This window comes from Culex quinquefasciatus, chromosome 2 (genome assembly GCF_015732765.1).
Source record: "Culex quinquefasciatus strain JHB chromosome 2, VPISU_Cqui_1.0_pri_paternal, whole genome shotgun sequence".
Classification (NCBI taxonomy): Eukaryota; Metazoa; Arthropoda; class Insecta; order Diptera; family Culicidae; genus Culex; species Culex quinquefasciatus.
The window spans coordinates 209,892,830-209,916,076 of NC_051862.1; the positions used below are offsets into that span (position 1 = coordinate 209,892,830).

General features: G+C 35.8%; 1 protein-coding gene across 4 annotated transcripts in view; it reads left to right on the plus strand.

Annotated features, from left to right (window-relative positions):
* The window catches only part of LOC6051796 (potassium voltage-gated channel protein Shaw), a 261,314-nt gene that overhangs the window by 183,762 nt on the left and 54,305 nt on the right, over window positions 1-23,247 (plus strand). For all 4 annotated transcript variants that reach the window (XR_005277836.1, XM_038258170.1, XM_038258172.1 and 1 more), the window contains one exon: window positions 9,760-10,775. Coding sequence is in view for 3 of the 4 variants with exons in the window: in XM_038258170.1 (XP_038114098.1) it covers window positions 10,567-10,775 (209 nt within the window). In the remaining variant the exon portion in view is untranslated. The remainder of the gene's footprint in view (window positions 1-9,759; window positions 10,776-23,247) is intronic.

A 23,247-nucleotide genomic window follows, 5' to 3' on the forward strand; every position in this document is an offset into this window, starting at 1 on the left:
CATAACATGCTGGCAGCAGTTAAAGCCACACAATCTTCAGAATGATAACGGCTTGGGCCAGGCATTTTTTCTGTGGGGTGGGGTTTTATTTTCAGACGATCGTAATTTTGTCGAGTGATGATCCGTATAAAAGTATTATCGTGAATGGGAGGGAATTATTAGCAGCGTGGTTCAAATGGACCCATTCTTGGGTGCACAAAGGAATGTAAATGTGCTATAAATGAAGACAATTTCTCAGAACAAAAAAATCTATCGAGCTCATTTAAGCTGATAGAACTGATGTCAAAAAAATACAAGATATTCAGGCTTATTTCGTTGACCACATTCCTGACTATTAGATCGTTAAAAATGTAATGGCTCAATTTGAAACAAATATATATACCAAATTAATCGTGAAAATGTCAAAGGAATTTTCTAGAAAACTTTAATCTATATTTTTTCTTTATTTTCTTCCACAAAGGTAACTTACGTAGATCTCGGTTGATGAAAGGAACAATCTTCTTGTCCTGCATCAATCTCAACGTCAAAGAAGAACCGTATCTAATCATCATTCTTCCGACGAAGCATCACCAACAAAAAAAAAAGCATCCTTCTTATCAAAACAGTCAATGTCACGGGTTGGTTCACTTCAATCTTTCAATCCGTGGGAGGGGAGGGAGGGCATGCTTTTGGCAGCGCATAAAACATGCAAGAGTGAAGCTTTTTCAGCCAGCCAGCAAAAATAAAGGCAGATGGTTTGACGCATTTTTTTTCTTCAACAAACCTGCTCACAAAAGCTTATCATAATACCAGATGGAAGTGGAGGCATATAATAAGGAGAAAAAGAAAAATCGGATGAGATTCCATCCAAAAAGCTCATCCTTTTCCGGTACCACGCGGTTTGCCAACGTGAAAAAGCATACTTCCTGGCATCGATCAGCTGGAAGAGGAAGGAAAGCTGCACCCAAACATGGCACTGTCACGTGATTATTACTTTACTGTGAAATGTGAAGAGAAAATTGTGAAAATTGCAAGGAGTTTTAAAAGTTCAATCAACCTAAAATTTGCTTATATTGCTTGAAATTAGAGTTTTAGTAATAAGTTTGTTCTGATAAAAAATTAAAACCAAAACAGAAAAAAAAACATTTTTGATAAACTTTCTGCTACAAATCGAATCAAACCCATCAAAACTTTTAACTCAACTCGAAACCACGTGCACGGTTCCATCAAACCAGAATCCTTCACCTGTCAGAGCCAGGAAATTATGGCCAACCGAGAGAGGCTCGTTCCAGTTCGGTAAACTTTGCCCCAATCAATCACGTAGGCTTTTTCTTCCTTTTTTTTTTGTTTTTGTTGTTTCAACCCATTTCTGTGAACATAATGTGAGCGAAATGATTTTTCATCCCATTGTGTTGGTACCTGAAGTAACATCCTTTGGTTAAGCCGATTTAAGCTCGTTTTTCCCGGGAAAATGTAAGCTTTTCCTGGGAAAAGCAGCTTGTTACATATTTCAGACAAAGGTAATTTGTGTTATTTTTTTGGTAGAAGTGGTCCCGAATTTTATTAATTTTTTCATTTTATTCATTTGATTCATTTTATTCATTTCATTCATTTTATTGATTTTATTGATTTTATTTATTTTATTCATTTTATTTATTTTATTCATTTTATTCATTTTATCAATTTTATTCATTTTATTCATTTTATTCATTTTATTCATTTAATTCATTTTATTCATTTTATTCATTTTATTCATTTTATTCATTTTATTCATTTTATTCATTTTATTCATTTAATTCATTTTATTCATTTTATTCATTTTATTCATTTTATTCATTTTATTCATTTTATTCATTTTATTCATTTTATTCATTTTATTCATTTTATTCATTTTATTCATTTTATTCATGTTATTCATTTTATTCATTTTATTCATTTTATTCATTTAATTCATTTTATTTATTTTATTCATGTTATTCATTTTATTCATTTTATTCATTTTATTCATTTTATTAATTTTATTAATTTTAATCATTTTTTTCATTTTATTAATTTTATTCATTTTATTCATTTTATTCATTTTATTCATTTTATTCATTTTATTCATTTTATTCATTTTATTCATTTTATTCATTTCATTCATTTTATTCATTTTTTCAATTTTTTGTAAATAATTTCGAACTGGTGAGTAATTCACCGCTTGCACGTGAAATGGCGTCGAAAAATTTCCTAATTACATTAATAATTCAGCACACGTGCTCACAGGTCGTTAGAGACTGGGCCACACGCGCTTATCTCGTTGTCGCCGCCGGGTCGTTTCAGACGTTTTAAACGATGAGGAGGGGGAAGGGGCTCGTTGAAAAGCCACAAAACGACGACGAGCCCCCTCCCAGTTTTTAAGTGTGCTGAAAAGCGAATGGGGGCTCGACTCACCTGCTGCAGCCTCATCCAAAAGCTTGCAGACTACAATGTTGACGATGGTTTTGATAGGTTTTTTGGTGGCGCGGTGAAAAACATGGTTTTTTGTTCGGGGTAGGTTTTCATTAGAGTTTGGTGGGAAAAAGTAGGGTAGTTTTGAAATTGGTTGAAATTTAATGAAATCAAAACAATGTCATGGTTGAAGTATTTTTTGTTTTAAGAAAAATTGTCAAGTAACATAGAATTTCTTTTTTAAATGTCTTGGAGGTCAATCAAAATCAATTTACGATTTTTCCAAAAATCGTGCAATAATCACCAAATTCCCCCTAAAAGTTGACATTATTCCGAGCAAACAAGCGCAGCAGCATGCAAAAACGCTTCTGCCCACTACCGGTCGCCACCGTGCCGGGGCAATAAATTTTGGTGTTTTAGTGGTGAGGAAAAACTAAACGACGACCAGGAGGTTGGGTAGCCGGTCCAAATTTCCTCACGCACTGCTGAGTGCAATTATTAAATGTGGGCAGGATCGTGACGCGGTTTTTAAAATTAACAAACACGAACCACCCCACATAATGTCGGGGGATGGAGAGAAAGAATGGAAAGGATTTTCTGCAGTCACGCGATAATGAATGGAGAATTTTAGTGTTTTTTTTTTTTGCTTTTTGGAGGTGAATTTTAATTTTTTGAGTTAAATTTTTAAGGACTGCCCTCACAACAGGTCGTCGCTTTGGACGCGGCGTCATTTAGTATGCAAATCGTTTCATCGTGGTGGCACTGAGGAATGTCCAACGGAAGTGGACTGTGACGGCGGGTAATAAAGTGGGGCAGCAGCAACAACAGGTTGACGTCGGGGCAGTACGATTGTTCTGGACGGATGGTGTGATTGACACCAGGTCGTTTGTTATTCCTGCAGACATTTCCTGGCGGCGGGCTTGAGTTGGATTTCCTTTAAAATGTGCAACTTTTTACATGTAAAGATTTATTCATTAATGCCACCTTCTAAGATATTTTTGCAAAAGGAAAGAACCTTGCTTGTGAACGCTCAATTATTAGTTGTTATTGTGTTTTCAGTGTTTTCAATGATTTTGTATTCAATGTAACGTTAGAGAAAAGAAAAAGATTTTTGTATCTGATTTTAAGTCTCAAAAATATATAACAAATATACTTACTATCAGTAACTAATCGAAAATTCCATTTGCATTGCTTCAAGCTTTACTTTTTTAAAACATGCTCTAGAGTAGACCAGACAATGTCCATTAAGGTTATTTGAAAAAAAAAATGAATGCTGGTTTAAAATTGATTCGTTGAAAATTATTTTTTTCCTAATTGACTTTAGATGTTACTATGTTTGTTACAAATGTCAGCCCAAAAGTATGCACATTAAATAAATTACAATCATACTGACCACCAGTGAGCCAAAGTAACATTTTTTTCCAGGAGTTCTACAAGAGCTCTTCAAGATAGCTACAGCATAGCAGTTTGGACCGCGGTAGGATAAAATTCTCTTCAAAACTTCTTCAGGAGTTTGGAAGAGTACTTAAAAAGAGTTTTATCCTACCACGGTCCAAACTGCTATGCTGTAGCTATCTTGAAGAGCTCTTGTAGAACTCCTGGAAAAAAGTTACTTGGGAGGTTAATTTTAATGTTTCCTTAGAAACACTCACAATTTGTTCTTTTGATGAAACATATTGCACACTTTGCACCAAATTCTCCACCCTTGCAAATCATAACTGCACACCAAATATTTGCACACTTGAAATCCTACCCCTTCTCCCCTCCGCTCGCCTACAGTGGTGCGTGTCTCGACTGAGCTTTTTTGCTTTCGAACACATTAGAACAGTTTCAAACTAGGGTGTGTGTCTTAGACAGTTTTTTACTGCTGTAGTTTGAGGTGTACATTTTTGTATAGAGCTTTCCACAAGTTGCTAGATTGTTTAAAATCGCTGCAATCTGCAATACATAAATTTAAAGTTAAGCAAATGATATGTTCTATATTTGCTCAACATTTCTCACTAATCATCATATTTATTTTGAATCATAAAATTTCCAAATTTACTAAGAGTTTTATTTTATTTTACGGCGCCTATTAATGTGAAGATAATTTGTATTTTGTTTAATATCACTCCAAACTTGTAAATAAAATTCAAATTGTTCAAAAAATCGGATGATGCAGTCCGCTTTCCGATTCGAACTCGTTTGTATTAAGAAATGACTTATGAAACTTTTTTCAATTCAAAAAAAAATTTTTTTTTGTTGAATTCCAGTGTACAGTACGGTTAAAAGTATTTTTTTGCAATTCCACTGAGAAACTGTCAACTTTTCATGTCCTTCTGGAGAAACGAAACGGCCTACTTTTCCCTACCAAAAATAACAGAATGGAAAATTAATACCTTTCAATAACAATGCTGGAAAGTTCTACTTTTCAGCACTGAAATGGGTGCTGAAAAGTTGAACTTTTCAACACTAGTATCGAAAAAAAACATTTTTCAATATTTTTTTGTTTTGAACGATGAATTTACTAAACACATGAATGTTTGACATAAAATTCCATTAAATTTCCGTTTTTTGGAATTGCAAAAAATGTTGTAAGCAACTTGTTGCAAAACTACTATTTTACGTGGATATTTAATGCACTTTGTTTATTTATTTTTTTACCGAAACGAAAAAAAACGAAACTATTGGCACTACGCCCCCCGGGGCATGGCCTTCCTCTAACGTGGGATTTCTGCTCCAGCGCCTCTGACGAGACAGAAGAAACCGGGACCGACATTTTACTTCACCATCCGATAGAAGCTCAGTGGATAAGGCGGGAATCGAACCCGCGTCTCATAGCATCATCGGGATCGGCAGCCGAAGCCGCTACCCCTGCGCAACGAGACCCAGCTTATTTTTTTACCATGGCTTGTAAATGGGTAATTCTCTACCAACTCACACGAAATCGGGAAAAGTTGCCCCGACCCCTCTTCGATTTGCGTGAAACTTTGTCCTAAGGGGTAACTTTTGTCCCTGATCACGAATCCGAGATCCGTTTTTTGATATCTCGTGACGGAGGGGCGGTACGACCCCTTCCATTTTTGAACATGCGAAAAAGAGGTGTTTTTCAATAATTTGCAGCCTGAAACGGTGATGAGATAGAAATTTGGTGTCAAAGGGACTTTTGTGTAAAATTAGACGCCCGATTTGATGGCGTACTCAGAATTTCGAAAAAACGTATTTTTCATCGAAAAAAACACTAAAAAAGTTTAAAAAATTCTCCCATTTTCCGTTACTTGACTGTAAAAAATTTTGGAACATGTCATTTTATGGGAAATTTAATGTACTTTTCGAATCTACATTGTCCCAGAAGGGTCATTTTTTCATTTAGAACAATTTTTTTCATTTTAAAGTTTCGTGTTTTTTTTAACTTTGCAGGGTTTTTTTTAGAGTGTAACAATGTTCTACAAAGTTGTAGAGCAGACAATTACAACAATTTTGATATATAGACATTAGACATAAGGGGTTTGCTTATAAACATCACGAGTTATCGCGATTTTACTAAAAAAAGTTTTGAAAAAGTTACTTTTTGCGTTTCTCTTTGTTTTGTCGTCCGTTTCTGTCGCGGGTGACCATGAATGGCCATGATCGATGACGACCAACTTTTTCAAAACTTTTTTTCGTAAAATCGCGATAACTCGTGATGTTCATAAGCAAACCTCTATCAAAATTTTTGTAATTGTCTGCTCTACAACTTTGTAGAACATTGTTACACTCTAAAAAATAACCCTGCAAAGTTAGAAAAAACACGAAATTTTAAAATGAAAAATTTTGTTCTAAATGAAAAAATGACCCTTCTGGGACAATGTAGATTCGAAAAGTACATTAAATTTCCCATAAAATGACATGTTCCAAAAATTTTTACAGTCGAGTAACGGAAAATGGGAGAATTTTAAAACTTTTTAGTGTTTTTTCGATGAAAATACGTTTTCGGAATTCTGAGTACGCCATCAAATCGGGCGTCTAATTTTACACAAAAGTCCTTTGACACCAAATTTCTATCTCATCACCGTTTCAGGCTGCAAATTATTGAAAAACACCTCTTTTTCACATGTTCAAAATGGAAGGGGTCGTACCGCCCCTCCGTCACGAGATATCAAAAAACGGACCTCGGTTTCGTGATCAGGGACAAAAGTTACCCCTTAGGACAAAGTTTCACGCAAATCGAAGAGGGGTCGGGGCAACTGCTGTGTGAGTTGGCGGAGAATTACCCAAATTCAATTTTTATATTTTTTAACCTCCCTCCCCCTTCCTCCTTGCCTTAAAAAATATTAAGATTTTTAGAAAATTTTCGATGCAAAATCTTTTTTTTCGATACAATTTTTGTTTTTGTCAGATCTTAGATTTTTTGAAAACTAATGATTGCAAAACAACTGAACTAGTGTAAAATGCATTTTAAAACACTTTTTTCATTTAAATGTGAAGACTTTGGCTTGTTATTTAATTTTTTTTTTATTTTTTTGCCCCCCCCCCCTTGACCTCGGCCAGGGCCGAGGGGCAAAAGTTTTTAAATATTTGCATCGGCCTAAGTTAAATAATATAAAAACTAAAACTTTTCAAAACCTGTCACATTAAAATCCATGCGGATTAAAACCAAATTTAATTTAATAAAAGGAACATATTTGAGTTTAAAGTTTTGCGTTTTACAATCGAAGAACTTATTTTAGTATTTGTAAATTTAAAATGAAACACTTTCATGATGTCATAATACAATTCCTTAGAAATACCTTCTTTAACTTAAGTAATAATTAATGTTTTGGAAGAATTTCTCTAAAACAAAGAGTTAAGATATTATTTATAAAAAAATATCCCAAATTTCTCAAAAAGTTAAACCTAAACAAAATTACCAAAAACTATCTTATTATTTATTTTTTAATATTTAGGATCCAATGTACCCGAAATGATTCGTTTATTACACAACGGGAGATTTTGACTACTTGACAATTGATGTCGGTTGACGCTTCAGTTTTATCAAGGTATGATAGATTTTGTTTCCCTGAACATGCTCTTATCGACAGATTTTTTTTTGTGAATTCTCTACCAATGAATAAAATTGTAAATTACGGATTTAAATAACATAAAATAATTTTAAGAGGTTGCATATATGTAGAAAATCACAAAATTTCACATTCCAAAAAATATATTGAATCCAGCAAAAAGATGATTTTGAATTACTCCTGAAAGTTTCATGGAGATATTTTATGATTATACCGAGTTAGAGACGATTTTGAGTTTAACATTTTGCCGTACGTAAAGCGGACTGTCAAACTTTCTGAGCGTTTTTCTCGAAACACCGAGTTGATTTACGGGTGCCACGATATCTCAAGATGGAATTGATCAAATTGGCTGCAATTCGGGGTGAAGACTCTCAAGCCATATCACGTGTGCATGACGAAGCCCGATTTTGAAATTTTGCTCTTTAAACTCTCTCTCTTTCTCTCTCAGAGTCAGTTCTCACTTAAATCATTCAAAAATATAAAATAATATTGTACAAAAAAAAAGCGAAAATAGTCGTCCCAATTTGCCTAATGTATCCCGAAAATGGGTGCATTGTATTTAGGGTTTATTCAAAACGTTCAGAGATTTTCAGGATTTCAGATTACCCCCCTCGACCTATTCATGGACGTAATTTTTGAGCGAATCCTTATACCAGAGTTGAACAGTTATATTAATTCACAGGACTTTCATTTGAATTCGAACCTGTCGATTGGCGTATATTTACCATAAAAATCTATCATACCTTGACGAAGCGGTAAATTTAAAAATTCAATTTCTAATTGATTTGATTTCAGCAAACTGCAAATTTTGTTTCAGTGCATAACAGTAACACTTATGCACTCAATTCTTCTAATAAGTAGCCAAACGAAAAAAAAACATGGTTAGGAAATAAATCTCGATGATGACTAAAGGTGCTGTTTCAGATTAAAAGCGTACAATGAATTTCTCCTAAATGACAAATACAAATGTTAATTTTAACTGGGAAAGCAGATGATTTGTTAAAAAACTAATAAACAATTCAGCGTGACAAATTAGCTTAATAATTGACTCCTTAGGACATAAGATTTCCAAAATTGAAAGAAAAAAACTAGTTTAAAGCTTATGTAATGCTTTAGAAATCTAAAGCTACAAAACAGATTATAGTTGAATGGACATTTAGGATATTAGAAATAAAAATTAATAAAAGATTTAAAAAACAAATATAAAATCGAAAGAAAATAGCAAAATTCACATTGAATTGAGAGCAATATCATGTGTTGCATGTACTACTTGCAACAAATTTGCACCCAACTCTCACATACCTTCCGAATGTGGTGGCAATATCTACCTGTTTGCTGCTACCGATCCATTTACCCGAAAAGCATCGTCCCCACATTTTCCATGTTTTCAGATTTAATAAAAGCTCGTATTATTCAAGCGCGCCAACCTCAAAAACCACACGCAGCTCCTGCCCCGTTATGCCACAGACTATTTCAATCTGCTGCAGCTAGTCTGACACAGTCAGTCAACTTCGTCCTGCCAGCAAAGGTGGCATGAATCCGTTACTCAACTCGTCTGAAATGGTTTCATCAACGGTGTGCACCCTCTAAGCTTGGGCACCTCACACTAGACTAGAGCGTAACTAATTTAGTGCACCACCCTCGTTTTACGGGCTTCCAGCAGGTTGGTAACAATTTCAATTTTAGTTTTGTGTGGGTGTTTGTGCAAAGTTTTCGATCTCTGGCAGAGCTGGCGAACGCCAGCGTTACGTTGTGGCATCCATAATCGGGATAATGTTCAAACAAAACATGCCCGTAATGAAATTGTTCGAGGTGAATTGATTTGCTTTCGAGCTTAGAGGGGTGCTGCTGGGATTAAGGGGAGGGTTCAGTTGCACTAGTTTTGGGTACGGTTGGTTGGGTAGAAAGGTTGTTCAAAATCTCTAAAACTTTGAAGAAGTTTTTTGGTCTGGGAAATAAAAAAAATCAGTCAATAAGTTTACTGGATGATAGACTAAATTTGATTAGGATTGGATTAGGCATCAAGTTCTTTATAAAGAATTGTTCAAGGAATATCCTGAATAATTCACTGTTCACTGGCGAAACCTGTGACCTTCGATCGGCAATCTTCCTGCTTGTCATTTTACCATCGATATAATTTCGTAGAAGCTCTGTAATCAACTTTTATGCTAATACCCCCACGAAACTTCACCACAAACCATATCAAACATCCGGGGAACAGAACCTCAATTCCATTAATACTAATCACTACCATTGCATTACTGCTGATGCTGGCCGGACCAACTGCTAATCAATTTCCTTCCTCTCTCTCTCTGTATTGCGCCAATTCTAGACGAACGATGCTGGCGAACCGTGGCCACCCTGAACCGCCAACCACATCACCACCCACAATCATCATCCCGAGCAGCAGCAGCAACATCAGCCCAGTGGCCAATCGAATCAGCCAAAGTAGTGACTTCAATGACGACCAGGACGAGGGCTGCCTCCTCCAGAATGCTAATCAGTCCGGCAGGAAAAGATGTTGTCCCTTCGTCCCGTCGTCGATTTCAGCAGGTCGTCCAGGTCGTTGGAGCAACTTCTCGCAGCAGCTTCGTGCCCAGGAGACGTAAACTCGACGAGGACGTCAACAGCGTGGTGTGACCCGGTCCAAGGAGGCGAACGACGACGGATGCTGTGGCGTGAGTTCCGGTGATGTCCACCCTGTCACCATCCGGAGGAGCAGCAGCAGCACAAGAGGGACGACAAAACGAATTAATCACACCGCAAAAAAGGAGTCTGGGGCAAGCAACCTGGACTTGATTTCCCAGGAAGGACCGAAAACGGAACGACGAAATCAACCTCCCAGGATGATTAATCACCCGGTGGAGAGATTCGGTTGATGAAAAATAACTTTCACTCCCAGGCCGGGGACAGTACGCCACCGTCACCCCGCCAAGCAGGACTCACCGTGATTAACTGTGTGTGACAAAGCAGGAAAAGAAATCGTAAAAAATCCTAATCAAGAAAGGCACTCTCGCTCCCAGGGGAGCGACCTCCACCACCATCCACTCTTGCTTAACATCTGGGAGCAAAACGCACGCCGTACACCACCAGCACCAACAGCAGCAGCAGCAGCAGCAGAGACCTTTAAGGTCGCGCGATGAATCTTATGAACATGGACTCGGAAAACCGGGTGGTGCTGAACGTCGGCGGAATCCGGCACGAGACGTACAAGGCGACGCTGAAGAAGATTCCGGCCACGCGGCTGTCCCGGCTGACCGAGGCGCTCGGCAACTACGACCCCGTGCTGAACGAGTACTTCTTCGATCGGCACCCGGGGGTGTTCGCGCAGGTGCTCAACTACTACCGGTGAGTACGCAAAGGACAAAAAGGACATTTTTACTCTATGGCAGGCGAACAGACTTGGTGACCCTAATAGGGTCTATTATTCTTTGGGCGGGAGTGGTCGACAAGACGTGGAATAAATGGAGCAATTATGGAGGGGATAGTAGTGAGCAGCTGCTGAAATGTGGTTGTCATTTGGGGTACTTCTTGGAACATATGCTATAACATTTAAGACAAATTGCTGAACGTATGACACTGATTTCAAGAAGAATCTTAGAAATGCAGAGGGCTAAGTAAGAGCTAAATTAGGTGAAACATGCACGTTTCAAAAACTTGTCATCTTGTCACAAAAAAAAAAACAAACAATTTCAACAAATTTGAAAATAGTTTTTAAGACAGCTGGCAAACCTGCATACTTAATGTACTGAAATTGTATTCGAGCATTATTGGACTAAAAGTAAGACTATGAAACAGCTACCGTAAAACGGGGTGACTTAGATAGCTAGGGTGACTTTGATAGGTTCGCGATTTTTCCGCAAAATGAAGAGTACAATTAAAATACTTACAGAATGGTTTAGAATCATACTGACTGTGGTACTATTCATGAAATTTTGAAAAGTTTAAAAAGTTAGTTTACTGTAGTTAAGAAAATATTAATGAGAGTCATTATTTCAAACTTCTCAAAGTGTCATGATTTTCTCAATGAACATGATTTTGAATCGGAAAACGGAATGCATTTTCGGATTCCTTTGACAATTTTTCACAAGAAGAATTTATTTAGTAAATAATAAATAATACGTGTTTTTGAAAAAAAAAGTAAAAGAAATCTCCAAGTTTACAAGCAATTTCAGTTGAACAAATTTCATGTAAAGTATAAAATTCAGTATTAAATTCAATATAAAACGATAATTTTTTAAACAAAATCAGGTTTAACAAATTTCAGGCAAAATTCGGACACTTTTTCAATTTTTCCTAAAATTTATACATATTTTGTGAGTAAATTTTATCGATACAAACAGTGTTATAACCACTCCAAAATGTTTATTTAGCAATTCTATGGTCATATATTGACAATAAGATAAATTGAAAGTTTGCAAAATTAAGTTTAGATAAACTCCATATTAAATTTCCAGAGTTATATAAACTTTTATACTAAGTATTTAGTAAACTTTATATTCAATACAAATTATTATTTTAATCAGTCTGATGCCTATTAGGAGTTGAGAGACTGGATTTATGGTGATTTGTCAACAAATAACTTTATTTATGTTAATTTTTCGAAAGTTGTACAAACTTTTTTTGCACCCTTTCTGATTTCTGTAATAGTATTTGTAATATAACTTTTTATATAATAGTAGTTTATGCAACAAGTTGCAAAAAGAGGATTTTTTCAGCACGAGTCGTACATTTATCCAACGAGGTTCACCGAGTTGGATAAATACGAAGAGTGCTGAAAAAATCAAGTTTTGCATCGAGTTACATACAACATTTTTTGCAATTCCGAAAAACACCCATTAAGTGAAATTTTAAGTCAAATTTCCATGTATTTTGTCAATAAATCGTTTAAATAAATGAAAAATTGAAAAGTGTTACTTTTCTAAACAAGTGCTGAAAAGATCAACTGTTCAGCACCCATTTCAGTGCTGAAAAGTAGAACTTTTCAGCATTTATTTTGAAAAGTGTTGCTATTCGATTCTGTTATTTTTGGTACAGAAAAGTAGGCTATTTCGTTGTTCAAGAATGACAGGAAAAGTAAGTAGTTTTACAACGGAATTGCAAAAATCTTTTCATGAACTTTTTTGTAGCAAAATGTTCCACACCAGTTTCTGAACAAAACTTAGTACTAGGTTTTTGTAAAATTTTAAATTGTTTACATGTTTCATCACAAAATGTTCATAGGGGTGTAAATACTTTTTTTACATACTGTACTTCCTTAACTTGATGTAGAGCTCACACCAGCAAGTTGAGTCCAAATAAGCAAAAAGAGTTCCTCGAAATCGTGAAAAAATTACTCATCCCAGCCATAAAAATCAACGTGTTTTTACAGAAATTCAACATCCTGAATTCCGTATTTAAATTTTTTTATGATACGTTTTTGGTTTCAATAAATGCCACTTTTGAGCCATAAAACAAAAAAAAAAGATATTCATCCTGATGTTTTAAATTCAATTTTGAATGCAGAATAATATTTTCCATTCAAACTTACTTTAAATTTTTTTTTTGATAAGGTGCAACGATTCTATGATATAGCAACTCAATAAATTAAATTTAACTGAAAAAAACATTTTTTTTTCTATGGTTTCTATGATTGTTCATTCCCAAAAAAAATTTTTTTTTTCAAAAAAAAAAATGAAAAAAAGTCCAATAAAATACAGCGAGTAAAAGAAACAATAAAATTTAAGTTTTTTAAGTCTCATCCAAACATTTCCACATTTTCTAATGTCAATATCTCAGCAATCTCCAATTTCCAATGTTAAAATATGAAAAATATGTTATTTGTAATTCAGTCTTGAAACTGGTAACTTTTCCTGTCATTCTAGAACGACGAAACGACCAAAAATACTAGTTTCGAAAAGAAACACTTTTCAAAATAAATGCTGAAAAGTTCTACTTTTCAGCACCGAAATGTGGAACTTTTCAGCACTTGTTTCGAAAAGTAATTTTTTTCAATATTATTTTGATTTAAATGGTTGACTAAACACATGAACATTTGACTTACAATTCTATTCAAAGGGTGATTTTCGGAATTGCAAAAAAAAGTTGTGTGGAAATCGTTGCAAAACTTGATTTTTTCAGCACTCGTTGTATTTATCCGACGAGGTTCACCGAGTTGGAAAAAATCTTTGTTTTTTTGCAGCTTGTTGCATAAACTACAATTATGTTTTATGATCTTTTCGGAAATAATATTTTGAAATTTTTTTCTCGCACTTTTCTATGGCTCAAATGTTGTCCCTTACATATCAAAAAATGAAAAAAAAAAATAGATTTTTGGAAAGTGATTTATGATGAAAGTAGTAAATTTAAAAACCGAAAAAAATGGTTTTCCGTGTACCAATTTTGTTTTCAACAGTCCTCATAAATACTAACAATTTTGCCGAAGACTCCAAATTGATTGGACAATTCCTTCAAATGCTACAGATTTTCGGATATTTACGTAACAATTTTCTATGGACCGCTACCAAAATTATACGGAGACTTCTTTGGTCCTATGAAAGGCCCCACAAAGTTTGTGTCAAATCAATAAATTTAAATAAATTCCATTTTCGGTTTCGGTGGATAACTGCTCTTATATTAGTTTGATAAAATACACAGTTTTTGAAAATTTATGGCTTAACACTTACAAAAAAAAAACGATTGAAAAATTCTAAATTTTCAAATAAAAAAAAATTCTTGAAATAAAATATATTTTTTTAACAGTTGATTTATTTTTTTCATTTTCTTTTTAATACCTCGTTTTCTTTTTCAAAAAAGGGTAATTGAACATAGCAAACCCATGGCACATTGATTGTTTTGAAAAAAATACTCAAGATATGAATATTTCATATGTTCGTGAAAAAAACTACACCCAAACGGCGGTCGCATGATTGTGATGCATGGCGGCATGAAAAGTATATCAGAATCTGCATGAAAACTGTCCTCATGCATTTTTTGCGATATAGGGGTATGACATTTTTGCCCGTTACCGACAATTATCGACATAACCGACGGTTTTTTGGTTGTATTTCACAAAAAAAAACCTTAACAGAACGAGGATTGAACCACCAACTTTTTGGTTATTGATCCGACACGCTACCACCGCGCCATGGACGCTTGATGAAATGAGAGTGAAAGAGCACCAACATATGCTTCTCTTTGGAGTGTTGCTCGGGGACGGGCCAGCATTATATGTGTTGGTGAGAACTGCAGATTGATAAAATGTTTACACGCGGGCAAAAATGATCTACGGGCTTGATGCAAAAAATGTTATAAGATGTGACATTTTCTGCAGCAAATCCCCTGTTGCAAATTTTGAGATATATTTTTCCTTTGGGTGTAGATATGATTTCAACATTTGAATGCAAAAAGTGTTTTAAAATACATTTCATTTAAAAATGTCTAGACAAAAGACGCGACGTTGTTATCCCATAAAAAATAATTACAATAAGGCCGATGCAAATATTTAAAAAAGTTTTTGTCCCTCGACCCTGGCCGAGGTCAAGGGGGGGGCAAAAAAATAAAAAAATATAAAAATTTAAATTACAAGCCATAATCTTCACATTTAAATGAAAAAAGTGTTTTAAAATGTATTTTACACTAGTTCAGTTATTTTGCAATCATTAGTTTTCAAAAAATCTAAGATCTGACAAAAACAAAAATTGTATCGAAAAAAAAGATTTTGCATCGAAAATTTTCAAAAAATCTTAAGATTTTTTAATAAACCCAAACATGCTAAAAATGATTTTAAACGCAGGAGAATGTATTTTAATTTGATTGCAGCTGGTTGCCCTTGAATTTTCATTGAAATTTTGAAGTTTTTTGTAAAAATTTTGTTTTTGCCCCCTGATTTTTCGGGCCAATTTTGAAGGGGGGGGTGACAAAAACTTTAAAAAATATTTGTACCAGCCTAATGTGTTTCGGAAATTTAAATTTTAAAATATTCTCAATTTTTTCAAAACATGCTAAATATAATCATCAATGCACAAAGTGCATTTTAGATTAATTTACAAAATAAATAATTACAAAATAAATATTCAGAATATTTTACATTTTTAAGGTCATTTCGAAGTCAACCACAGTACACTTGAAATCAGTGAAGAAATGTTTGACCAGAAGCAAATGTGTCTAAAAATTTTATTTGAGTTATATTTTAATGACGTCCTAGTTGGCAGTCATTGATCAATGGCGATTTCCATGACTTTGCAAGGATAAAGAAAATCAACAAAATTTAAGCTCGATATGATAACACTATATAAAATATCTTCTTTTGACAAAAGAGAATATGGAGAAATTAATTCCAGTAAAAAAAAAAAACAAATAAGTCGTTTTATCAAATTTTACAAATGTTCTCTTCTGACAGAAAACAGCAGATAATAATAAAAAATAGTCACGAATACATCACACTAATTTGCATTGACATAAATTAACCACAAAGTTGTGCTGTATATTCTAGCAAAAAAAAGAAGAGCTTCCCCCCCCCATCTGTTGCTGGAACGGCGCGCGGCTGCAAGCCCTCAATCCTCACATTTTCCCAAATGTCAACGAAATTGATCGTTATTGTTGTTTGTTGTTGGTGGGCCCTCGGTGCAACCCGAAATGGACGAAATGGAACATGGGCAAATTGGTTGTTGCTTTTCGGATTTCCACTCATATTTTCCTATATTCCCAGCAACTTTAGTTGAGTTGTTTGTGGTTGTTTGCCTCAACGGAGGAAAAAGGTGGAGTGGGGTGAGTTGTGGGTGGTACATGAAATCATAAAAATAAAAATTGGCATCGCGCCACGTTGCGGAAAAGCGACTGTGGAAAAGGATTTTCCACAGTTGGGGGATAAAAAAGAAGTTGGAGATACGACTCGATCCGAATTCAGCCATTGTTGAGCTGTTTTCTGGTGGTGTACGTTTTAATAGTTGATCCGATTTATTTTTGCTCAACGCCGGACAATGCCGCGGAGCAAAATCGATCGATTTTTATTTGGTATTTTTCGTATTCTTCCCCGCTTCTGCACCGGTTTGAATTGAGTTGAAGGGTTGCCATTATAATGATTTCTCGACACAATTTGTCATCGAAGCGGTGTGGCTGTACTTGTACTTGTATGAATGGAAGGATTTCTGTGTGAATGAGCTTGTGCCAGTGACAGGCTCGTTCTGGCGTCATTTTATAGCTGTGACGTTAATGCAATGGGAAAATATTTAGATGATCAATTTTTATTATTGAAGATTCGTTTCAATGAGATTTAGAATATTTGGATTTTTCAAAGATCCAAAATAATGAATCCAGCTTGGGATGTTGGATGCTGACCTGTCAAAATTTTAATTAAATTCCCCAGACAAAGTCAACCATAATGAATGTGTCGCCCCTTTGTCCTTTTCTGAAAAATGAAATGAACGAGAAAAAAATGGTTCCCCAGAACTGCACGACCTGAAATTCATCGCCATCAACCAGGAAACAATGGAACCTGCTGCTGCATTGTACTCGTCAAATTTATGCTGCCCCACATGTGTGGGGTGGTTCCATCATGTTGGATTAAGGTGACATTATGCTTTACGGTCTTATTAAGGTTGATGACTATTAAAGTTCCAAAATTTCATATTAATTTGATGTTTTTCAATCAAAAAAGGATTATTTAAATCTTCCTCCAAACAACACCATCTTTAGTGAAAATTGGATGGAAAACCCCTCCCAACTCGTCAACAGAGAAACTGATGCCCCTGCAGGGGAAAAATATGTGTCTTGCTCTGGCCTAACTGAGTGGGCTTTTGTTTTGCACAACATTTTTTCTCTCTCGCTGCTGCCAGACTTTTCCTCACAAATCGAAACAAAACAAGAAACTTTGCTCTCACTTTCCTCGGAAAAACGCTCTGATGCGAATAAATTCCTGCCAAACCCCCCTTTTCTTTCCCCGCAGTCGGAATCGACCGCAAGCTTTTCGCACTGATGAAAAACTGTTTGCCATATGTGTGTCTGCGTGTGTTTCTCTGCAGGGGTTGGTCCGCCCAGCAAATTTTCCTTACTTCGCTTTGGATGGAAATCGTTCGTTGTCCTGGGAGTCGCTCTGTGTGATGGAAAGTTTTCCATCCATCACGTGGACGAGGGAAAGGCTCTTGGTGAAACAAAAATAATGCGAAAAAAGGAAGAAATTCAAAAATGGCCACACGTTGGACAACAACGAAAAGGAATCACTGGCGTTAGAGTGGTTCTAAGTTGATTGCTTTAAAAAGTTTTTTTGAACAAACAGTATCATCAACACAAAAAATATATTTAAAAAGGCGTTCATTTTGTGAAAATGGTTGATAACATTAAAAACCTTGTATGAACATATTATAAAAAAAATTATTATCATCGAAAAACACGTTTTATTCGGAATTCAAATTTCCAAATCATCATCATTTCAAGCTGAAAATTGATGAAAAACAAAACGAGATATCAAAAAAAAAACTCGGATCAGAACCAGAACCAGAACCAGAACCAGAACCAGAACCAGAACCAGAACCAGAACCAGAACCACCAGTTTGTTTTTTGTTTTTTGTTTTTTGTTTTTTGTTTTTTGTTTTTTGTTTTTTGTTTTTTGTTTTTTGTTTTTTGTTTTTTGTTTTTTGTTTTTTGTTTTTTTGTTTTTTGTTTTTTGTTTTTTTGTTTTTTGTTTTTTGTTTTTTGTTTTTGTTTTTGTTTTGTTTTTGTTTTTGTTTTTGTTTTTGTTTTTGTTTTTTGTTTTTGTTTTTGTTTTTGTTTTTGTTTTTGTTTTTTGTTTTTGTTTTTTGTTTTTGTTTTTTGTTTTTTGTTTTTTGTTTTTTGTTTTTTGTTTTTTGTTTTTTGTTTTTTGTTTTTTGTTTTTTGTTTTTTGTTTTTTTGTTTTTTGTTTTTTGTTTTTTGTTTTTTGTTTTTTGTTTTTTGCCTTTCTTACTAAAGAAAGGTATAGTATTTGCTTTTGGCTCCGACGCCAAATCAAGCTTCGTTCCCAAATCATTTCTCGAGAAATATTCATTCGAAAAATCTGCAAAAAATCATGGACGATCGATTTTCGTCGCCTCGTCGACAAGTTGCCAAGTTGAGCTTCACATGCAGACGCGAGCAATGCTGGCGCGTGATGCTGGCGCGTATAGAGTTTTGATACTAGATTACCCCCTTTTAGTGCAAGTTGCTTTATCGATTGCTCGTTCATCACACATCGCCTATCATTATTTTCTATGCTAAGCTTCAGTGAACGCAAACTAGACGCAAGCAGCTATCCGTTGTGAAGCCTCATGCTCATTCTTTTGCCTATCTTTTTTGTTTTGCTCATTCTCTGATCGAACTCTGAGCGAACGAATTTCTGGGAAGCGTCCAAGCTTCCCATGTGCCAGTGACAACGCACATCGCGGGTTTGGTTTTCTAGCTTCGGTACTAGCCTTTTTGTGTATTAGTATTTTTGTTCATCGTACCAGCGCACCACGGTGGTTTATTCGGTACGTTTGCGTTTGTCGTAGTGAAGTCCCACCGAGCGCTCAGTCGTTGTATGCTTCCCAATCCCAAAACGCCTAAATGCTTGCTTATTGAAAGCTCTCAATTTTGCCTAACGCCTAAATGACAGTTTAGTGAATTACAGTAGGCGTTTCAAAGCTTTCAAGAACATTTATGCGGCTTTACCGTTACATCGTTGTTTACAACACGGCAAATTCTCGGGTGTTGAAACACTTTCTGCCAGTTATTTTGTAACCACTTTAACGCATTGGAGCAAGACGGAATTATTTTGTTTTCTCGTTAATTTTTAATATTTTGAAAAGTGCAAAAAAACACTCAGAGAATACGAACAATTTAGCGATATGCAGAAAACATTACGAACATCGCAAATTGTGAACTAATTCTCTGTCTCAAAAACAATGTGTTCTGATTTAAAAAATCGAAAATGCTTGTGTGCGAACACAGTTTACAACCGGCCATGGCAAATGGGGCAAAAACCAGCGCTTTTCAGTTATGGGTAATTCTCTACCAACTCACACGAAATCGAGAAAAGTTGCCCCGACCCCTCTTCGATTTGCGTGAAACTTTGTCCTAAGGGGTAACTTTTGTCCCTGATCACGAATCCGAGGTCCGTTTTTTGATATCTCGTGACGGAGGGGTGGTACGACCCCTTCCATTTTTGAACATGCGAAAAAAGAGGTGTTTTTCAATAATTTGCAGCCTGAAACGGTGATGAGATAGAAATTTGGTGTCAAAGGAACTTTTATGTAAAATTAGACGCCCGATTTGATGGCGTACTCAGAATTCCGAAAAAACGTATTTTTCATCGAAAAAAACACTAAAAACGTTTTAAAAATTCTCCCATTTTCTGTTACTCGACTGTAAAAAATTTTGGAACATGTCATTTTATGGGAAATTTAATGTACTTTTCGAATCTACATTGACCCAGAAGGGTCATTTTTTCATTTAGAACAAAAATTTTCATTTTAAAATTTCGTGTTTTTTCTAACTTTGCAGGGTTATTTTTAGAGTGTAACAATGTTCTACAAAGTTGTAGAGCAGACAATTACAAAAAATTTGATATATAGACATAAGGGGTTTGCTTATAAACATCACGAGTTATCGCGATTATACGAAAAAAAGTTTTGAAAAAGTTGGTCGTCACCGATCATGGCCGTTCATGGTCACCCGCGACAGACACGGACGACGAAACAAAGAGAAACGCAAAAAGTAACTTTTTCAAAACTTTTTTTCGTAAAATCGCGATAACTCGTGATGTTTATAGGCAAACCCCTTATGTCTATATATCAAAATTTTTGTAATTGTCTGCTCTACAACTTTGTAGAACATTGTAACACTCTAAAAAAAACCCTGCAAAGTTAGAAAAAACACGAAATTCTAAAATGAAAAATTTTGTTCTAAATGAAAAAACTAACTTAATCCACCTATGTGGTTGGAGCCTTCCTCACAACAATGGCTGTACACAAGTTTCATCTATTTTTTAGATCCGGCTTCCAAAAAGTACATCGATATCACTTAAGTGGCCATATCTCGAGACAGGGTTGACAGATCATCAATGTTTCGGGCTCGTTGGAAAGGTTTTTTGATAACCTAACCAACAATAGGACGGATAGTGGATCCGGACATAGTTTACATACATTTAAGTGAGATCCGGCTTCAAAAAAGTACATCAATATCACTTAAGAGGCCATATCTCGAGACAGGGTTGCCAGATGTTCAATGTTTTAGACTCGTTGGAAAGGTATTTTGATAACCTAACCAACGATGGGTCGGATGGTGGATCCGGACATAGTTTACATACATTTAATTGAGATCCGGCTTCAAAAAAGTACATCAATATCACTTAAGGGGCCATATCTCGAGACAGGGTTGCCAGATCTTCAATGTTTTGCACTCGTTGGAAAGGTCTTTTGATGACTTAACCAACAATAGGTCGGATGGTGGATCCGGACATAGTTTACATACATTTAAGTGCGATCCGGCTTCAAAAAGTACATCAATATCACTTAAGAGGCCATATCTCGAGACAGGGTTGCCAGATCTTCAATGTTTACAATGTTTGTAGACTCGTTGGAAAGGTATTTTGATAACCTAACCAACGATGGGTCGGATGGTGGATCCGGACATAGTTTACATACATTTAATTGAGATCCGGCTTCAAAAAAGTACATCAATATCACTTAAGGGGCCATATCTCGAGACAGGGTTGCCAGATCTTCAATGTTTTGGACTCGTTGGAAAGGTCTTTTGATAATCTAACCAACGTCGGGTCGGATAGTGGAGCCGGACATAGTTTACATACATTTAATTGAGATTCGGCTTCAAAAAAGTACATCAATATTACTTAAGGGGCCATATCTTGAGACAGGGTTGCCAGATGTTCAATGTTTTAGACTCGTTGGAAAGGTATTTTGATAACCTAACCAACGATGGGTCGGATGGTGGATCCGGACATAGTTTACATACATTTAATTGAGATCCGGCTTCAAAAAAGTACATCAATATCACTTAAGGGGCCATATCTCGAGACAGGGTTGCCAGATCTTCAATGTTTTGCACTCGTTGGAAAGGTCTTTTGATGACTTAACCAACAATAGGTCGGATGGTGGATCCGGACATAGTTTACATACATTTAAGTGAGATCCGGCTTCAAAAAAGTACATCAATATCACTTAAGAGGCCATATCTCGAGACAGGGTTGCCAGATGTTCAATGTTTTAGACTCGTTGGAAAGGTATTTTGATAACCTAACCAACGATGGGTCGGATGGTGGATCCGGACATAGTTTACATACATTTAATTGAGATCCGGCTTCAAAAAAGTACATCAATATCACTTAAGGGGCCATATCTCGAGACAGGGTTGCCAGATCTTCAATGTTTTGCACTCGTTGGAAAGGTCTTTTGATGACTTAACCAACAATAGGTCGGATGGTGGATCCGGACATAGTTTACATACATTTAAGTGAGATCCGGCTTCAAAAAAGTACATCAATATCACTTAAGAGGCCATATCTCGAGACAGGGTTGCCAGATCTTCAATGTTTTGGACTCGTTGGAAAGGTCTTTTGATAATCTAACCAACGTCGGGTCGGATAGTGGAGCCGGACATAGTTTACATACATTTAAGTGAGATCCGGCTTCAAAAAAGTACATCAATATCACTTAAGTGGCCATATCTCGAGACAGGGTTGCCAGATGTTCAATGTTTTAGACTCGTTGGAAAGGTATTTTGATAACCTAACCAACGATGGGTCAGATGGTGGATCCGGACATAGTTTACATACATTTAATTGAGATTCGGCTTCAAAAAAGTACATCAATATTACTTAAGGGGCCATATCTTGAGACAGGGTTGCCAGATCTTCAATGTTTTGCACTCGTTAGAAAGGTCTTTTGATGACTTAACCAACAATAGGTCGGATGGTGGATCCGGACATAGTTTACATACATTTAAGTGAGATCCGGCTTCAAAAAAGTACATCAATATCACTTAAGTGGCCATATCTCGAGACAGGGTTGCCAGATGTTCAATGTTTTAGACTCGTTGGAAAGGTCTTTTGATAACCTAACCAACGATGGGTCGGATGGTGGATCCGGACATAGTTTACATACATTTAATTGAGATTCGGCTTCAAAAAAGTACATCAATATTACTTAAGGGGCCATATCTTGAGACAGGGTTGCCAGATCTTCAATGTTTTGCACTCGTTGGAAAGGTCTTTTGATGACTTAACCAACAATAGGTCGGATGGTGGATCCGGACATAGTTTACATACATTTAAGTGAGATCCGGCTTCAAAAAAGTACATCAATATCACTTAAGTGGCCATATCTCGAGACAGGGTTGCCAGATCTTCAATGTTTTAGACTCGTTGGAAAGGTATTTTGATAACCTAACCAACGATGGGTCGGATGGTGGATCCGGACATAGTTTACATACATTTAAGTGAGATCCGGCTTCAAAAAGTACATCAATATTACTTAAGGGGCCATATCTCGAGACAGGGTTGCCAGATCTTCAATGTTTTGCACTCGTTGGAAAGGTCTTTTGATGACTTAACCAACAATAGGTCGGATGGTGGATCCGGACATAGTTTACATACATTTAAGTGCGATCCGGCTTCAAAAAAGTACATCAATATCACTTAAGAGGCCATATCTCGAGACAGGGTTGCCAGATCTTCAATGTTTACAATGTTTGTAGACTCGTTGGAAAGGTATTTTGATAACCTAACCAACGATGGGTCGGATGGTGGATCCGGACATAGTTTACATACATTTAATTGAGATCCGGCTTCAAAAAAGTACATCAATATCACTTAAGGGGCCATATCTCGAGA